A 17,314-nucleotide genomic window follows, 5' to 3' on the forward strand; every position below is an offset into this window, starting at 1 on the left:
ATGATCAGCTAGGACACAGGCCCTGTCGCACACGGGGTGACCGGCCTCAGTTTCCTCGGGATTGTGTCCGGTCTGACCGTACTGTATCCACCCCAGTGCTTAGCCCAGTGTGTGGCATAGATTAATTAGTCTAGAAACGCTATGCTCTCTGATCTGTCCCCATTAAGCCTTTTTTTTAATGGTATTTGTTAAGCGCTTGCAATGTGCCAGGCACTGTTTCGAGCGCTGGGGCAGATACAAAGTAATCGGGTCGGACCCAGTCCCTGTCCCCCGTGGGGCTCACGGTCTTGACCCCAATAGTATTTAGAATAAACAGATACTATTGAATTCACCCCCATTTTACAGATGAGGTGCCTGAGGCCCGGAGAAGTGAAGCGACTCGCCCCGGGTCCCGCAGCCGATAAGCGGCGGAGCCGGGATTAGAACCCGGGTCCTTCCGACGTCCAGGCCCGGGCTCTATCCCCTAGGCTATGCTGTGACCTTGGGCAAGTCACTTCTCTGTGCCTCAGTGACCTCATCTGTAAAGTGGGGATGAAGCCTGGGAGCCCTACCTGGGACGACCTCATTGCCTTGCATCTCCCCCAGCGCTTAGAACGGCGCTTGGCACGTAGGAAGCGCTTAATAAATACCAACATTATTATTAATTCTTCTCAAACACTTGATCATCACCCCACCCTCCGCTCCACGGCACTTATCTCCATATCCTTAAATCCCTCTCACTTCCCCTCTCCGTAATTTTATCAGATACTTGCTCTCCTCCACTTCAAAGCCTTACTGAAGGCCCGTCTCCTCCTCCTCCTCCTCCTCCTCCTCCTCCTCCTCCAAGAAGCCTTCCCTGACTACGCCCGCCCCTCCTCTCCTCCCGCTCCCATCATTCATCCTCCCGCCCAACCCCGCGGCACACACGTGTAGATCCGCAACTTATTTATTCATCTAGGTAATAAATAAGAATGTTGGTATTTGTTAAGCGCTTACTACGTGCAGAGCACTGTGCTAAGCGCTGGGGGAGATCCGGGGTCATCGGGTTGTCCCACGTGAGGCTCGCAGTCTTCATCCCCGTTTGACAGATGAGGCCCAGAGAAGTGAAGCGACTTGCCCACAGTCACAAGTGGTAGAGCCGGGATTCGAACCCACGACCTCTGACTCCCAAGCCCGGGCTCTTTCCACTGAGCCGCGCTGCTTCTCTGGCACAGTGCTCTGCACGAAGTGAGGCCTCGGGAAATACAAATGAATGAAAGAATGAATAATAGCAGCAATCGTACCAGACCATGAGTCTGATATGGTTTATTCACCCTCTCCCGAGCACTGAATGCTCCGCATAGAGTAGGCGCTCAATAAATAGACCGATTATAATGTTGGTATTTGTTAAGCGCTTACTATGTGCCGAGCACTGTTCTAAGCGCTGGGGTAGACACAAGGCAACTGGGTTGTCCCACATGGGGCTCACAGTCTTAATCCCCATTTTACAGGTGAGGGAACTGAGGCACTGAGAAGTGAAGTGACTCGCCCAAAGTCACCCAGCTGACAAGTGGTGGAGCCGGGATTAGAACCCATGACCTCTGACTCCTAAACCCGTGCTCTTTCCACCCAACCACGATTAATAGTAGAGACAATAATAGGAGCAGAAAGTCATGGGTTCTAATCCCGGCTTCGCCACTCGTCTGCTGTGGGACCTCGGGCAAGTCATTTTACTTCTCTTTTTCTCGGTTCCCTCATCTGTAAAATGGGGATGAAAAGCGAGAGCCCCACGCGGGACAACCTGATGACCCTGTGTAATAATAATAATAATAATGATGGCATTTGTTAAGTTCTAAGCGTTGCTCTAAGCGCTGGGGGGATACGAGGTGAACAGGTTGTCCCGCGTGGGGCTCACGGTCGACCCCGGCGCTTAGAACAGTGCTTGGCATTCATTCAGTCGCATTTATTGAACGCTTACTGTGTACTGAGCTCTTGGAAAGTACAACCCGGCAGCGGAGAGAGACAATCCCCGCCTGCAAGGGGCTCACGCGTAATAATCGCTAAAGAAATACCCCGATTATTATTATTATTAGCCGTAGTAATAGCATTTATTTATTAGTAGCAGTGTTCTGCGGTGGGAAGTACAGATGAAAGCCGTGACACATTTGCTGCCCACAGGGAGGTTACACTTCAACGGGGCACAAAAACCTTAAAACGCTGCCAAACGAGGAGTCAAAATAAACGTCGCGAGCGGACGTACGCTCACCGCGCAGCAGGAAAGTTGTGGAGCTGGGATTCCTCGGCTCTCATTTTTCCACCGTGCCTCGGTTTCCTCACCTGTAAAGTAGCGACCGGATACCCATTCTCCTTCTCCGTAAGACAGGGAAGTCTCGTCAGGTGCGGGGACGGCGTCCGACGGGCTCGTATTGTTTCCGGCCCAGTGCTTCGCGCACAGTCAGAGTTGAACACCGTCCGTCGTCACTGTTATTACTATCGCAAAGCAGCAGGGTGTAGTGGGTAGAGCCGGGGCCTGGGAGTCAGAAGGTCACGGGTTCTAATCCACGTGTCTGCTGTGTGACCTTAGGCCAGTCGCTTCACTTCTCTGGGCCTCAGTCTCCTCATCTGTGAAATGGGGAGTGAGACTGTGAGCCCCACGTGGGACGGGGACTGTGGCCAACCCGACTGGCTTGTATTCAGCCCAGCGCTTAGAACAGTGCCTGGCACATAGTGAGCGCTCAACAAATACCATCGTCATCACTATTATTATTATTACTATTATTATAGAACAGGCTTTACCAATGCTTGGTCCACCACACAGGAGGGCCTATGAGAAGCGACGGAGCCTGGTGGAGAGAGCCTGGGCGTCAGGAGGACCTGGGTTCTAATTCTGCCTCCGCCACTTCAGTCAGCCAGTTCTATTTACTGAGCTCTTAATAATAATAATAATAATAATGGTGGCATTTAAGCGCTTACTATGTGCAAAGCACTGTTCTAAGCGCGGGGGTAGATACAGGGTCATCAGGTTGTCCCACGTGGGGCTCACAATCTTCATCCCCATTTTACAGATGAGGTCACTGAGGCACAGAGAAGTGAAATGACTTGTCCACAGTCACCCAGCTGGCAAGAGGCAGAGCTGGGATTCGAACCCAGGACCTCCGTCTCCCAAGCCCGGGCTCTTGCCACTGAGCCGGGCTGCTTCCCTAATAATAACGGTGGTATCTGTTAAGCGCTTACTATGGGCAAAGCACCGTCCTAAGCGCTGGGAGGATACAAGGTGATCGGGTCGTTCCCCCGTGGGGCTCACGGTTTTAATCCCCATTTTACAGATGAGGTCACTGAGGCGCAGAGAAGTGACTTGCCCACAGTCACACAGCAGACAAGTGGCAGAGCCGGGATTAGAACCCGTGACCTTCTGACTCCCAGACCCCGGCCTTAACCCACTACACCGTGCTGCTTTTCAATAGTAATAACAGTGATGATGGAGGAGCCAGTTTTCCAACCCAAGACCCCTGACTCCCAAGCCCGGGCTCTTTCCACTGAGCCACGCTGCACAGCATTCATTCATTCATTCAAAAGTATTTATTGAGCGCTTACTAGGTGCAGAGCACTGTACTAAGCGCTTGGAATGGACAAGTCGGCAACAGTTAGAGACGGTCCCTGCCGTTTGGCGGGCGCACGGTCTAATCGGGGGAGACGGACAGACGAGAACGATGGCGATAAATAGAGTCTCCCCCAGCGCTTAGAACAGTGCTCGGCACATAGTAAGCGCTTAACAAATGCCCTTATTATTACAATATAACAATATCAGAGACATATTCCCGGCCCACAAGGAGCTGACAGTCTAGAGGGGGCGAGGGACAGGAAGAGAAATAAATAAATGAGGGACGGGGACGTGAGCGGCGCGGGGCCGGGACGGGGGAGGAAGAGAGGGAGTCGGGGTGACGCGGAAGGGAGGGGGAGAAGAGGAGAGGAGGGCGCAGCCAGGGAAGGCTTCTTGGAGGAGGAGGTGGGCCTGTGATAAGATTTGGAAGGTGGGGAGAGGGATAATAATAATAATAATAATGGTGGTATTTGTTAAGCGCTTACTATGTGCAGAGCACTGTTCTAAGCGCTGGGGGGATACAGGGCGATCAGACTGTCCCACGTGGGGCTCGCGGTTTTAATCCCCATTTTCCAGATGAGGTCACTGAGGCCCAGAGAAGGGAAGCGACTCGCCCACAGTCACACAGGTGCCAAGCGGCAGAGCCGGGAGTCGAACCCACGACCGAGCCCGGGCTCTTTCCCCTGAGCCACGCTGCTTCAGGGATGGTCTGCGGGGCTTGAGGCGGGACGCGGCCCGGGGGTCGGTGGCGAAAGAGACGAGACGGAGGGTGGGTTGGCTTGTCCACTGTGTGACTTCGGGCAAGTCAATTCGCCTCTCTGAGCCTCCGTCCAGCGTGGCTCAGCGGGAAGAGCCCGGGCTCGGGAGTCGGGGGCCATGGGTTCGAACCCCGGCTCCACCGCTTGTCCCCTGACTTCAGGCCTGTCCCTTCGCTTCTCGGCGACCTCACCTGGAAAATGGGGATGAAGACGGTGAGCCCCACGGGGGTCGACCCGATGACCTTCTATCTGCCCCGGTGCTTGGAACAGTGCTCGGCACAGCGTAGGCGCTCAACAAATACCATCGTCATCTGTAAAATGGAGATGAAGACCGTGGGCCACCGACTGTGTCCGACCCGATGAGCTTCTATCTGCCCCGGCGCTTAGAACAGTGCCTGGCACATAGAGAAGCGGCGTGGCCCAGTGGCAAGAGCCCGGGCTCGGGGGTCCGAGGTCATGGGTTCGAATCCCGGCTCCGCCCCTTGTCAGCTGGGGCGACCGTGGGCGAGTCACTTCACTGGGCCTCAGTTCCCTCATCTGTCAAATGGGGATGAAGACCGGGAGCCTCACGGGGGCCGACCCGATGCCCCCGTCTCTCCCCCAGCGCTTAGAACAGTGCTCGGCACCTAGTAAGCGTTTAACCAATCCCACATTATCATTAATAATACTGTCGGTATCTGTTAAGCGCTTACTAGGTGCCGAGCACTGTTCTGAGCGCTGGGGTAGACATAGGGCTGTGTGACTGTGGGCAAGTCACTTCACTTCTCGGTGCCTCAGTTCCCTCATCTGTCAAATGGGGATGAAGACTGTGAGCCCCACGTGGGACAACCTGCTTCCCCTATGTCTACCCAGCGCTCAGAACAGTGCTCGGCACATAGTAAGCGCTTAACAAATACCGACATTATTATAGGGGAATCGGGTCGTCCCACGTGGGGCTCACAGTCTTCATCCCCATTTGACAGAGGAGGGAACTGAGGCACCGAGAAGTTAAGTGACCTGCCCAAAGTCACACAGCTGACAAATGGCCGAGCCGGGATCTGAACCCATGACCTCAGTCTCCAAAGCCCGTGCTCTTTCCACTGAGCCACGCCGCTTCTCATTATTAGTAGGGGCTTAACAGATACACTGTGCCCATCGCTATCACTTGAGTTCTAACCTTGGGCAAGTCACTTCACTTGCCTGGGCCTCGGTGACCTCATCTGCAAGATGGGGATGAAGCCCGGGCGCCCCACGTGGCGCCACCTGAGGACCTCCTATGTCTCCCAGCGCTTAGTACAGCGCCTGGCACACGGTGAGCGCTAAGCACATCCCCTTATAAGCAAAACGAAACAAAGAAGGGATGGATCAAAAGGAGAGGCGGCGTGGGGCAGCAGCGCAGGCCTCCCTCCTGCTGCTTTACGACAGTGTGGGCCCGGAGGCTCCCGCCCGCCTCTCGCTTTACGGCAGTGTGGCGTCGCGCCCCCTCCCCCCCGCGCGACTTCCCGCCTTTTTGCTTTACGGCAGCGTGGCCGGGCGGTGGTTTTCCCTGGGCCTCCCTCCGCGTTTACGACGCCGTCCGGGCGCGCTTGACGGCGGTGTGGCGGTTGCGCGACGCGTGCGGGCGCGCTTGACGGCGGTGTGGCGGCGGCCGCGGCGATGGACGTGGGCGAGCTGCTCAGCTACCAGGTCAGGCCCGGCCCCACCCCCGCCGCCCCCCCCCCCCCCCCATCCCGCCTCACCTCTCACCCCCGACCCCCGACCCGCCCTGCCCTTTCTCCCTCCCTCCCTGCCCGATCTTCTCTTGCTGCCGCCCCCTCCCTCCCCGCAATCTCCTTCTCCCCCCCGAGTCTCCCTCTCCCCATAATCTTCCTCCCCGCATTAAAATCTCCCTCCCCGCAATCTCCCTCTCCCCAAAGTCTCCCTCTTCCCCCAGTCTCCCTCTTCCCCAAATCTCCCTCTTCCCCAAATCTCCCTCTTCCCCAAATCTCCCTCTTCCCCCCAGTCTCCCTCTCCCCAAAGTCGCCCTCTCCCCAAAGTCGCCCTCTCCCCAAAGTCGCCCTCTCCCCAAAGTCGTCCTCTCCCCAAAGTCTCCCTCTGTCCAAAGTCGTCCTCTCCCCAAAGTCTCCCTCTTCCCCCCAGTCTCCCTCTTCTCCCCAGTCTCCCTCTCCCCCCAGTTTCCCTCTCCCCAAAATCTTCCTCTGTCCAAAGTCTCCCTCTCCCCCCAAGTCTCCCTCTTCCCCCCCAATCTCCCTCTTTCCGCCAGTCTCCCTCTTACCCCAGTCTCCCTCTCTCCAAAATTTTCCTCTCCCCAAAATTTTCCTCTCCCCAAAATTTTCCTCTCCCCAAAGTCTTCCTCTCCCCAAAGTCTCCCTCTCCCCAAAGTCTCCCTCTCCCCAAAGTCTCCCTCTCCCCAAAGTCTCCCTCTCCCCAAAGCCTCCCTCTCCCCAAAGTCTCCCTCTCCCCCAAAGTCTCCCTCTCCCCCATAGTCTCCCTCTCCCCCAAGTCTCCCTCTTCCCCCGATTCTCCCTGTCCCCCAGCCCCCTCTCTGTCCCGACCCCCCGGCCCATCTCTCCCCAAGATCTTCCCTCTCCCCTAACCTCCCTGTGCCCCGGCCTCCCTCCGCCCCAACCCCTGACCCATCTCTCCCCAACCTCCCTCTGGCCCGACCCCTTCCCCCTTCCCCCTCACACCCCACCCTTCATCCTCCCCACGCCCTCCTCCGCCTTTTCTCTCCTTCCACTTCCGTCCACCCTCCAAAATGTGGTCGGGACCGTCCGCCTCACGGCGGTGGGGCTGTGGGAGAAGACCCGGGTCTGACAGGACGCCGGGGAGGGGGCTTTGGAGAAGCAGGGATGGGGTCCCTCCTTCCCCCATATCCGAAACTCCTTTTTCTTCTCTGACAGACCACCATTCTCCCCCCCCCCCCCCTTCAAAGCCTTACTAAGGTGACATCTCCTCCAGGAGGCCTTCCCCGATGAAGCCCTCTCTTCCCCCCGCTCCCTCTCCCTCCCGCGTCGTCCGTGGACTCGGATCTCTACCCTTGGGGTACTCACCCCACCCTCGGCCCCACGGAACTCGTATCCCAAGTCATCCTTGATTTACTGCTATTAATGCCCGTTTTCCCCTCTAGGCTGTCAACTCGTGGGCGGGGAACGTGTCTGCCAACTCGGCTTGATTATACTGTGCCAAGTGCTTAGTACACTGCTCTGCGCGTATTAAGGGCTCCATAAACACCTCTGACCGACAGCAGGAGCAGCGATGTTATTTACCGAGTGCCTGCCGAGGGCAGGGGACTGGAGTAGGCACCCGGGAAAGCCCCAGAGCAGCCCCAGAAGTAACCCGTTATGGTATATAGAAGCCTACAGTGTGCCGGCCCCTGGGCTAAACGCCGGGGCATCCAAGTTAATCAGGTTGGACACGGTCCCCGTCCCACGTGGGGCCCACCCTCTCGACCCCCATCTTACAGACGAGGGACCTGAGGCCCGGCCAAGTGACCTGCCCGGGGTCGCCCGGCGGACGGGAGGCGGGGCCGGGACGAGAACCCGGGTCCTCCCGATGTCCACCGGGCCACGCTGCCTCTCGGTCCTGCCGGACGGCGGGGGGATCCCGAGGAGCGGAGAGGAGTCGACACGCAGCTGGGTTGGAAATGGGATAAGATTTGTGGAGGCCTTGTTATCCAGAGATTAGGGGAATGAATCTTCATCGAGCCAAGGAAAATAGCCCGTAATGTCGGAAGACGTATGCTAATTCAGCCGATTATGCCGTGCTTCGTTAGTAAACCCCCAGAGGTACCTTCTCCCAGGGAGAGGAGGAAAAGCCCCTCGTCTGCCGAAAGTTGGGTTTTTTCCCCCTCTGTGATGCCCGGCGCTTACTACGTGCCGGGCATCGTCCTGGGCGCCGGGGTAGATTCCTTCAATAGTATTTATCGAGCGCTTACTATGTGCAGGGCACCGTCCTAAGCGCTCGGAACGGACAGTTCGGCCACAGATAGAGACCATCCGAGCTCACCGGGTTGGACTCGGTCCGTGTCCCGCGTGGGGCTCACGGTCTTCGGCCCCATTTGAAAGGTGAGGGAACGGAGGCCCAGAGAAGTGAAGTGACGGGCTCAAGGTCACCCAGCAGACAGGTGGCGGAGGCAGGATTAGCACCCAGCTCCCCTGGACTCCCAGGCCCGGGCTCTACCCACTAGGCCACGCTGCCTCTCTAAGACAAGTGAGGTGACTGGCTCAAGGTCACCCAGAAGACGAGCGGCGGAGCCGGGATTAGAACCCAGCTCCTCGGGCCTCCCGCGTGGCTCGTTTTGACATCATTGGCTCTCTGCTTCTCCCGTGAGAGCGGGAGCTCTTGGAGGGCGGGGAATGTGTCGCTTGCCTGCTCTGGACTCTCCCAGGTGCTCAGCACAGTGCACCGCACCCAGCGGACGCGCAATAAGTGGTACCGCTCTCGTTCGGAATTGGTCTTGGGAAGGATGGCGCATTTTGGCGTGGTGGTAGGACTGTCGGCTCGCTGCGGGCAGGGAGTGTGTCTGTTAGATTGTTCTGTCCCAAGTGCTCAGTACAGTGCTCCGCACACAGTAAGCGCTCGATAAATACCATCGATTGACCGTTAGTGGTGTGTGCCGGGCTGCCGCTGGCCGCCGGGCTACGTTCGAAACGACTCCAGAGAACGAGTCACGGGCCCCGCCCGCGATCAGTCGATCGGTGCTATTTTCTGAGCGCTAACTACGTGCAGAGCACCGTATTGAGGGCTTGAAAGAGGACAACACGACGGGCACATTCCCTGCCCAGAACGAGCAGGCAGGCTAGAGGGGGAGACGGATATTAATAAAGATAAATGAATGAGGGATGAGGAGAGGGAGCGAGTCGGGGCGACGCGGAAGGGAGCGGGAGGAGAGGAAAGGAGGGCGCAGTCAGGGAAGGCCTCCCGGAGGAGGAGACGGGCCTGCCATAAGGCTTCGAGAGTCATGGTGGGATTTCAGGTATTCATTCAGTAGTATTTAGTGAGTGCCCGCTGTGTGCAGAGTAGAAAAACGACGCGGGCAGCAGAGCGAAGTCCGGACCGGAGCGGGGAGAGACGGGAGGCCGGGGGCGTCGGAGAGGAGGCCGACACAGTCGTCGGGGCGGGAGAGGAGAAGTGCTTGGATTAACGCGAGAGCGGCCTGTGGCTCGACAGCGGAAGACAAGTTCGGAGGCAGAGGAAAGGGCGGACTTTAGCAACGTCGCGAAGGTCAGACCGGCGGGATTTAGTGACGGATCGAATATGTGGGCGGAATGAGAGAGAAGTTGAGGGTGATGCTAAGGATACAGGCTTGGGAGACGGAGGGGGATGGTGGGGTCTTCTACAGGGATGGGAAAGTCATGGGGAGAAATGGGGTTCGGGGCGGGGGACGAGCTCTGCTTCGGCTCTGGTAAGTTTGAGGTGACGGCGGGACATCCGAGGGGAGACCAAGGCGGGAGGAGATGCGAGACGGCAGATCGGGGCCGGAGATGGGGATTTGGGAATCGTCCGCACGGAGGTGGGAGTTGAAGCCGTGGGAGGGAATGAGTTCTCCGAGGGAGGGGGCGGAGATGGAGAAGAGAAGGGGATCCAGGACCGAACCTTGGGGGATCCCCACGGGTAGACGGCGGGAGGAGGAGGAGGAGGAGAATTGGGAGAGGACGGCGTCCGGGACGCCGAGGTTGGGTAACGTTTCCAGGAGAAGGGGGTGGTCCACGGTGTCGACGGCGGCCCGGAGGTGGAGGGGGATGGGGACGGAGTAGGGGCCGTTGGGTCTGGCGAGGAGGAGGTCACCGGTGACCTCTGAGAAGGGCGTCTCTGTGGCACGAAGGGGACGGAAGCCAGACGGGAGGGGGCCGAGGAGAGAAACGGAGGAGAGGAATTGGAGACGGCGCGTGGAGACGACTCGCTCAGGGAGTTCGGAGAGGAGGCGTAGGAGGGAGGGGGAGCCGCGGGGTCAAGGGAGGGGTTTTTCTGAGCGGCAGAGACGTGACGGTGTTTGAAAGCAGTGGGGAAGAAGCCGTCGGAGAGCACCGTTCTAAGCGTCTGGGAGAGTCCAACCCGACACGGTCGGTAGGCGCGTTCCCCGCGTCAAGCTGACCGTCCGGGGGACAATCGGTGGTATTTCCCGAGTGCCGACTGTGTGCAGGACGCCGGGCTTAGCGCGTAGGAGAGTCCGACCCAACAGGGTTGGCCGACGCGCTCCCTGCCCACAAGGAGCCGCCCGTCGAGAGGGACCCGATCGGTGGGATGAGCCTAGGGCTTCCCGCGTGCGCAACACTGAGCTAAGCGCTCGGGAGAGTTCCGACCCAGTCGGAAGACACGCCCCCCCCGCCCGCGACCCGCCGACGGGCGAGAGGGAATCCGTCGGTGGGATTTACCGGCGGAGCCCAGTCCAACGGAGTCGGTAGACCCGTTCCGGGCCCGCGGTGAGCTGTTAGTCTAGGGGGAATCACTCGTTGGTATTTATTGGGCGCTCACTCTGCGCGGACCACTGCCCTAAACGCCAACCTCCCCCTCCGATCCCCGACCGATCTGGACGGGCAGCGCCCACGGGAAAAATGAAAGCCCGGCCACCTCGCCGACGCCACCCAAGCGGGCGATGGGCCCCGTCCCTCCCGGCGGGGGCGAGGAAGTGTAATTGAGGTCGAAGCAGATCGTCAGCGCTGATAATTCCCATCGCCCGGCTCGGGGGAAATTGAGTTGGCTCCGTGGCGGAATTTTAATTTGGGCTTCCGTTCCGGCGATGTAACCTCTTCCCGTGGTACGTTAGTCCGAGCCCCACGTAATCGGTTGTTCCCGCAACCCCCGGCTTCCCCTCCTTCCGCTCGCTGCTTTTTAATTAAAAATAATAATAATAAGGGGGTGCAGGGGAAGGAGAAGCAATGAAAAGGCAAAGCTGCGGTTGGATAGCGCCCGAGTACCTAGGGGAGTCTGCCTCGTCGGGGGCGGATTTAGCGTCTGAAGCCTCCTGCCGCAGCGTCTCGCGCCCGGCCCCGGTTCCGGCGGTCGAGGGAAGTGTCTTGGACACCTCCCTCCCCTCCCAGGGACCCCATGGGAGATTCACAGAAGGAGCTGGGAGGGTGAAGACCCCCGTGTCGGATTCCTGCCGCCCTGCTGTCGTGGGCCCAGGTGTGAAGCGCCGTGGCCTAGCGGGAAGAGTCCGAGCCTGGGAGTCAGATGGCCTGGGTTCCCATCCCGGCTCCGCCGCCTGTCTGCTGTGTGACCTTGGGCCAGTCTCTTCCCTTTTCTTTTTTCCTTTTTTTTTTTTTTTTTGGTATTCTTTAAGCTCTTACTGTGTGCCAGGCACTGCTCTACTAAGCGCTGGGGTGGATGCAAGGAAATCGGGTAGGACGCAGTCCCTGTCCCGCATGGGGCTCCCAGGCTTCATCCAGATGAGGGAACTGAGGCACGGAGAGGTGAAGCGACTGGCCCGAGGTCCGGCAGCAGACAGGCGGCGGAGCCGGGATAATAATAATCATAATGTTGGTATTTGCTAAGCGCTTACTACGTGCAGAGCGCCGTTCTAAGCGCTGGGGGAGATACGGGGTCATCGGGTTGTCCCAGGGGAGGCTCCCGGTCTTCATCCCCATTTTACAGATGAGATCGCTGAGGCCCAGAGCAGTGACGTGGCTTGCCCAAGGTCACACAGCTGACAAGCGGCAGAGCCGGGATGAGAACCCACATCCTCTGATTCCCAAGCCCACGTTGAACCCACTAGGCTACGCTGCCCCTCTTTTATTTATACATAGAGTATCTGTTAAGCGCTTACCGTGTGCCAAACGCTGTCCTAAACACTGGGAGAGCTACAAGTCAGGTTGGATGCAACCCCCGTCCCGCACGGGGCTGGCAGCGTTAAAAGGAAGGGCAGTGGGAGGACCGAGGCTCAGGGAAGCGAAGTTACTCGCCCGAGGTCACACGGCAGACGGGCGACGGAGCTGGGGCGAGAAGGCAGGTCCTCTGACTCCCGGCGCTAGGCCGTGCTCCTCCTCTGAGAGAAGTGAAGTGACTTGCCCGAGGTCACCCCCAGCAGGGGTGAGAAGCAGAAGCAGAGAAGCAGCGGGGCTCAGTGGAAGGAGCCCGGGCTTGGGAGTCAGAGGTCCTGGGTCCGAATGCCGGCTCTGCCACTTGGCAGCTGTGTGACTGTGGGCGAGTCACTTCACCTCTCTGAGCCTCAGTTCCCTCATCTGTAAAATGGGGATGAAGACTGCGAGCCTCACGGGGGACCACCTGATGACCCTGTATCTCCCCCAGCGCTTAGAACGGTGCTCTGCACATAGGAAGCGCTTAACAAATACCAACATTTAGGGAAGCGGCCGGGTCGGCGTGAGAACCCAGGTGAGAACCCGCGTTCTACCCGCTAGACCGCGCCGCTTCTCCCCGCCTCGGGAGGTTAGATGGAAGTCCGTCTCCCGAGGCCTCCCCGAGGGAATTCCGGAAAACCGGAATAAGGCGGCGCCCCGTCCGGGCCCGTGGGGCCCCGGGGAGTCCCTCCGCCCGCCCCCCGCCGACTCCATCCTCCTCTCTCAGCCCAGCAGGGGAACGCGCCGGCCCCGGGAGGAGGAGGAGGAGGAGGGGGCCGCGGCAGCCAAGACCCGCCGGAAGCAAGGCGGGGGAGGCCGGGACCGCGGACGGTTCCGGGAGGACGAGGCGCCCGGCCCGGACGAGCCGGCGGCGGCCGACGACAGGAAGAGAGCGCTGCCGGTCGCCGACAAGCCCGCCGACGAGGAAGAGGAGCAGGAGGTATCCGGGGCGGGGGCGGATCTCTGGGCGCTTTCTCTCCGGAGTCCTCGACGATGATGACGACGATGGTGGTATTAAGCGCTTACTGTGGGCTAGGCACCGTGCTGGGCGCGGAGTGGATACAGGCAAAGCGGGTCGGACACCGTCCCCGTCCCACGGGGGGGGCTCCGGCTCTCCACCCCCCGTTTTCCAGACGAGGGAACCGAGGCCCGGGGAAGCCAAGCGACCCGCCCCAGGTGTCGCAGCGGCCAAGTGGCCGAGCGGGGGTTGGAACCCGTGACCTTCTAAATCCCGGGTTCTAGCCACCGGGCCGTTATCGTCGTCACCGGTCCGTCAGTCGGTGGTATTGATTGAGCGCTTACCGGGCGCAGAGCCCTGTACTGAGCGCTGGGGAGAGCCCTTTAGGCACGTTCCCTGTCCACGACAGATCTAGAGGACGATCTGTGGTATTTATCGAGCGCAAACTGGGTGCGGAGCCCTCTGCCGAGCGCTTGGCAGAGCCCATTCCGAAGGAATTTATTCCCCCTTCTCTCCCCGCCTCCAAAGTCCCGTTCCGCAGAGACGTGGGAGACCCCGCCCTCATCCGCCCCCGCTTCCCCACGTCGAGTAAAATATCGCCGTCCCTCTCGGGGAGCCTCCCCTTCTGGCCACAGCGAGAGGGTCCGGACGGGTCATCTGGGATTGGGCCGACGTCGGATCCGGAGCGCCGGATCCGGCTGCCCGCTGTGGGGATTTCCCGACCCATCCCGCCACTGTGGTCTCGAGTGGATCCCTTGGAAAGGAACCCCGGGCTTCCCGCCCTCTCCGCCACCCTTAACCTCCCCGCCGGGTGGTGGGTGGGTGTCACCCCCCCCCCGGTTGCCCAGGCGACGGGGTCAACAACCGACCGGGGGGGGGGGGGGGCGGAAATCGACATTCCCGGGTCGCGGGCTCGCACCTCAGCGCTCAGAACAGTGCCCGGTACTTGGTAAGCACTTAACAGGTACCGTTATCATCATCGGTACCGTCACCCGGCCGGTCCAAGACGGTCGCCTTCTAGACGTCTCTGGTTCGGGTCCCCTCGAGGCCCCCCGAGGCTGCTGGGATTCGGCGGGGGGGCGTGGAGGGGGTCCACGCTCCGCGGCCCCGGTGGGATCGGCATCGACCCTCCCTGAGACGGCAGCGGCTCCGGTGTGCCGCTGACCCCGGTCGGCCCGCGCCTCCCTCGGGCGTCGGGGTCGCCGAGCGGCGACCTCGATCCCGCCGATGCGATCCCCGGCCCCGGCGTCCATCAGTCGTTCGGGTGACGGAGCGGTGACCGCCGACGCAAGTGATGACCTCCACCCCGCCCCCGGTCAGCCGTTCGGGTGACCGAGCGGTGACTTCCAGAGGGGACTGGGGCCTCCTTTCTGACCGGCCCCGTCCCGCCCGAGGCACCGGGGGGTCCCCCGCCCGCGGAGACCCGCGCCCACCCGCGCGTCCGTTCCATCCAGGACGAGCCCCTGGACGAGAGCTCGGTGAAGAAAATGATCCTGACGTTCGAGAAGCGGTCCTACAAGAACCAGGAGCTGCGCATCAAATTCCCGGACAACCCCGAGAAGTAAGGCCCCGGGGCCGGTCCCGCCCTCCCCTGCCTTTTCCCCGGCCCTCGTCGGTATCGCGGTAGCCGCCGGCAGCGGGCGCGGTGCCGGGTCTCCGTCCCCATCCCGAGGGGCCTCGCGGCCCCGGAGAAGCGGCCCGGCCCGGCGGATAGAGCCCGGGCCGGGGCGTCAGCGGACCCGCATTCCCACCGCCACGGGCCGCCGCCGTGGCCGAAACAGCGGCTGGGTGGGAACGGGGTGGACGCTCCCCGTCCCGACCACGCGGCCCGGTCCCCCCCCGCGCCCCCGTCCCTCCGCAGGTTCATGGAGTCGGAGCTGGACCTGAACGACATCATTCAGGAGATGCACGTGGTGGCCACGGTGCCGGACCTCTACCACCTGCTCGTCGAGCTGAACGCCGTCCAGTCCCTGCTCGGCCTCCTCGGACACGACAACACTGATATCCTTCGCCCCGCGGCCCGGGCCCCCGCCTCCCCACGTCCGGCACCCCCCGCCGCCTAAAGGGACCCCCCCCCCCGTCACCCGTGGTCAGCGGGGCCCGCACGCTCGGCGGGTCCGAGTCTCCCGTTGGTCCCGCCCCACTCCGGCCTCCCTAGCGGGTAGAGCCCGGGAGTCCGAAGGACCCGGGTTCTCATCCCGGCCGCGCCGCGTGTCTGCCGGGCGACCCCGGGCGTCAGTCCCCTCACTTGTCAAACGGGGATGGAGACCGTGAGCCCCGCGTGGGACGGGGACCGCGTCCGACCCGTCCGACCCGACGCTGAAACCGCGCTTCGCGCCGAGTAAGCGCTTAACGAGCACCGTGATGACGACGATTAATCACGAGGCTCCGGGCCCCGAGCCTCCCACGGTCGGAACCCCTCAGAATCCCTCTCCAATATCCTTCTCAAAACACGCTCCTAATTTCCAGTCCTCGGGGCCCACCTAAACGGACCGGAGCATAAAATGGGGTATTAAGCAGTAACGGCCCCCGGCGCGAGAGCCTCCCGGACCTCCCCGATAGCCGCCCCGCGCTTTACGCCTTCCCCGTGGCCGCCCGGCCCCGGACCGCCTCTCCCCCGTCGTCCGAGGAGAGCCGCCGTGGCCCGGCTGACCGTCCCTCCGGGATCGGTAGGCCGGAAACTCCTCGCGGGCAGGGTACGCGTCCGCCGGCTCTGCCGGCGGACGCTCCCCGGTGCCCGGCGCGGTGCCCCGCACACAGTAAGCGCTCAGTAAAGGAGAGGCGGCGTAGCGGGACGCGGAAGGTCACGGGCCTCTCGTCCCGGCCCCGCCACCTGTCTGCCGCGCGACCTTGGGCGAGCGGCTCCGTTTCTCTGGCCTCGTTTCCCGCGGCGTTAAAATGGGGATTGAGACCGTGAGCCCCACGAGAGACAGGGAGAGGGTGCTCAGCACAGTGTCCGGCCCAGAGCGAGCGCTCGACAGATACCGTGGTCGTTATCGGTATCGTTAGACGCCATCGATCGGCCACCCGCACCGAGGGGGAAGAAGTTGGCCCCGTCAAAGGAGGGTCCAGACTTCCTCCGCCGCTCCCGGCGGCATTTAAAACGGGGGGGGGGGGGAGAAAAATCGATTTTTCCATCCTTCATCCCGTCACCCCGTTAGAGCATTTTCTTCATCGATTTAATTGCGGTAATTAGAAGCAACGATTAGTAAGGTATTTGCTGGAAGATGGCATTTTTTGCCCTCCCTCCCGAAACTCCCGCCGAGGGCCGGGAGGCCGGCCGGTCTCCCCTCGAGAAGGCGCCCCCCCCCCCAGCCCCTCGTCTCGGATCTATAATGGAAATTCTTCTGCAGGAGCCGCTCGTTAGCCATTTGCTGTTCTACAGCTGTTTCGCCGGGAAACGCGGCCCATGAATAACCAATTTCACGGGCGTCGGGACTGATTTTATTTTCATTTTTTTCTTTTTTTTAACCCTTCCCCCTTAAGCCCCGACGGGGGGTGGCGGGCGATATGGCGCGGGAGGACCCTCCCTCCGACACACGTACACCCCGTCCCCACCCCCGGCTGGCTGTTCCCTCAAATTGTGGGTATTTTTTTTCCCCCCCCATCCGGGGCCTCACCCTTTTGAGAACGATAACGGTGTCCGTTAAGTGCTGAGCGCTGGGGTCGATACAAGCAAAGTGGGTTAGACACGGTCCCCATCCCCATTTTACAGATGAGGGAACCGAGGCCCAGAGGAGCGAAGCGACCGGCCCCGGGTCACACAGCAGACGAGCGGCGGAGCCGGGATGCGAACCCGGGACCTTCTGACTCCCGGGCCCCGGCCGTTAAACCGCACTGGTTCTCCCGGAGTTATTAATAATCGACGATTCCGCTCTCTGTGCTTACTCCGAGGCCGGGCACCGAACTGAGCACCTGGGTAGATAATAATAATAGTGTCGGTATTTGTTAAGCGCTTACTATGTGCAGAGCACCGTTCTAAGCGCTGGGGTAGATACAGGGTCATCATGTTGTCCCACGTGAGGCTCACGGTTAATCCCCCTTTTACAGATGAGGGAACTGAGGCACCGAGAAGTGAAGTGACTCGCCCGCGGTCACACAGCTGACAAGTGGCAGAGCCGGGATTCGAACCCAGGACCTCTGACCCCAAAGCCCGCGCTCTTTCCACTGAGCCGCGCTGCTTCTCTGGCTCATCCGGTCGCGCGGCTCACGGTCCTTCCTCCCCGTCTTCCGGATGAGGAAACTGAGGCCCGGAGAGGTG

At 60.7% G+C, this 17,314-nt stretch overlaps 1 protein-coding gene across 1 annotated transcript in view; it reads left to right on the forward strand.

Annotated features, from left to right (window-relative positions):
- The first annotated feature begins 5,899 nt into the window (after window positions 1-5,899).
- CTNNBL1 (catenin beta like 1) overlaps window positions 5,900-17,314 on the forward strand; it is a 40,272-nt gene continuing 28,857 nt past the window's right edge. Inside the window, exons 1-4 of the mRNA XM_029049339.2 lie at window positions 5,900-5,982; window positions 12,823-13,035; window positions 14,508-14,614; window positions 14,915-15,054. Coding sequence (XP_028905172.1) covers window positions 5,953-5,982; window positions 12,823-13,035; window positions 14,508-14,614; window positions 14,915-15,054 — 490 coding nt within the window. The 5' untranslated portion in view covers window positions 5,900-5,952. The remainder of the gene's footprint in view (window positions 5,983-12,822; window positions 13,036-14,507; window positions 14,615-14,914; window positions 15,055-17,314) is intronic.

Source organism: Ornithorhynchus anatinus, chromosome 21, assembly GCF_004115215.2.
Source record: "Ornithorhynchus anatinus isolate Pmale09 chromosome 21, mOrnAna1.pri.v4, whole genome shotgun sequence".
In the NCBI taxonomy this organism is placed as follows: domain Eukaryota; kingdom Metazoa; phylum Chordata; class Mammalia; order Monotremata; family Ornithorhynchidae; genus Ornithorhynchus; species Ornithorhynchus anatinus.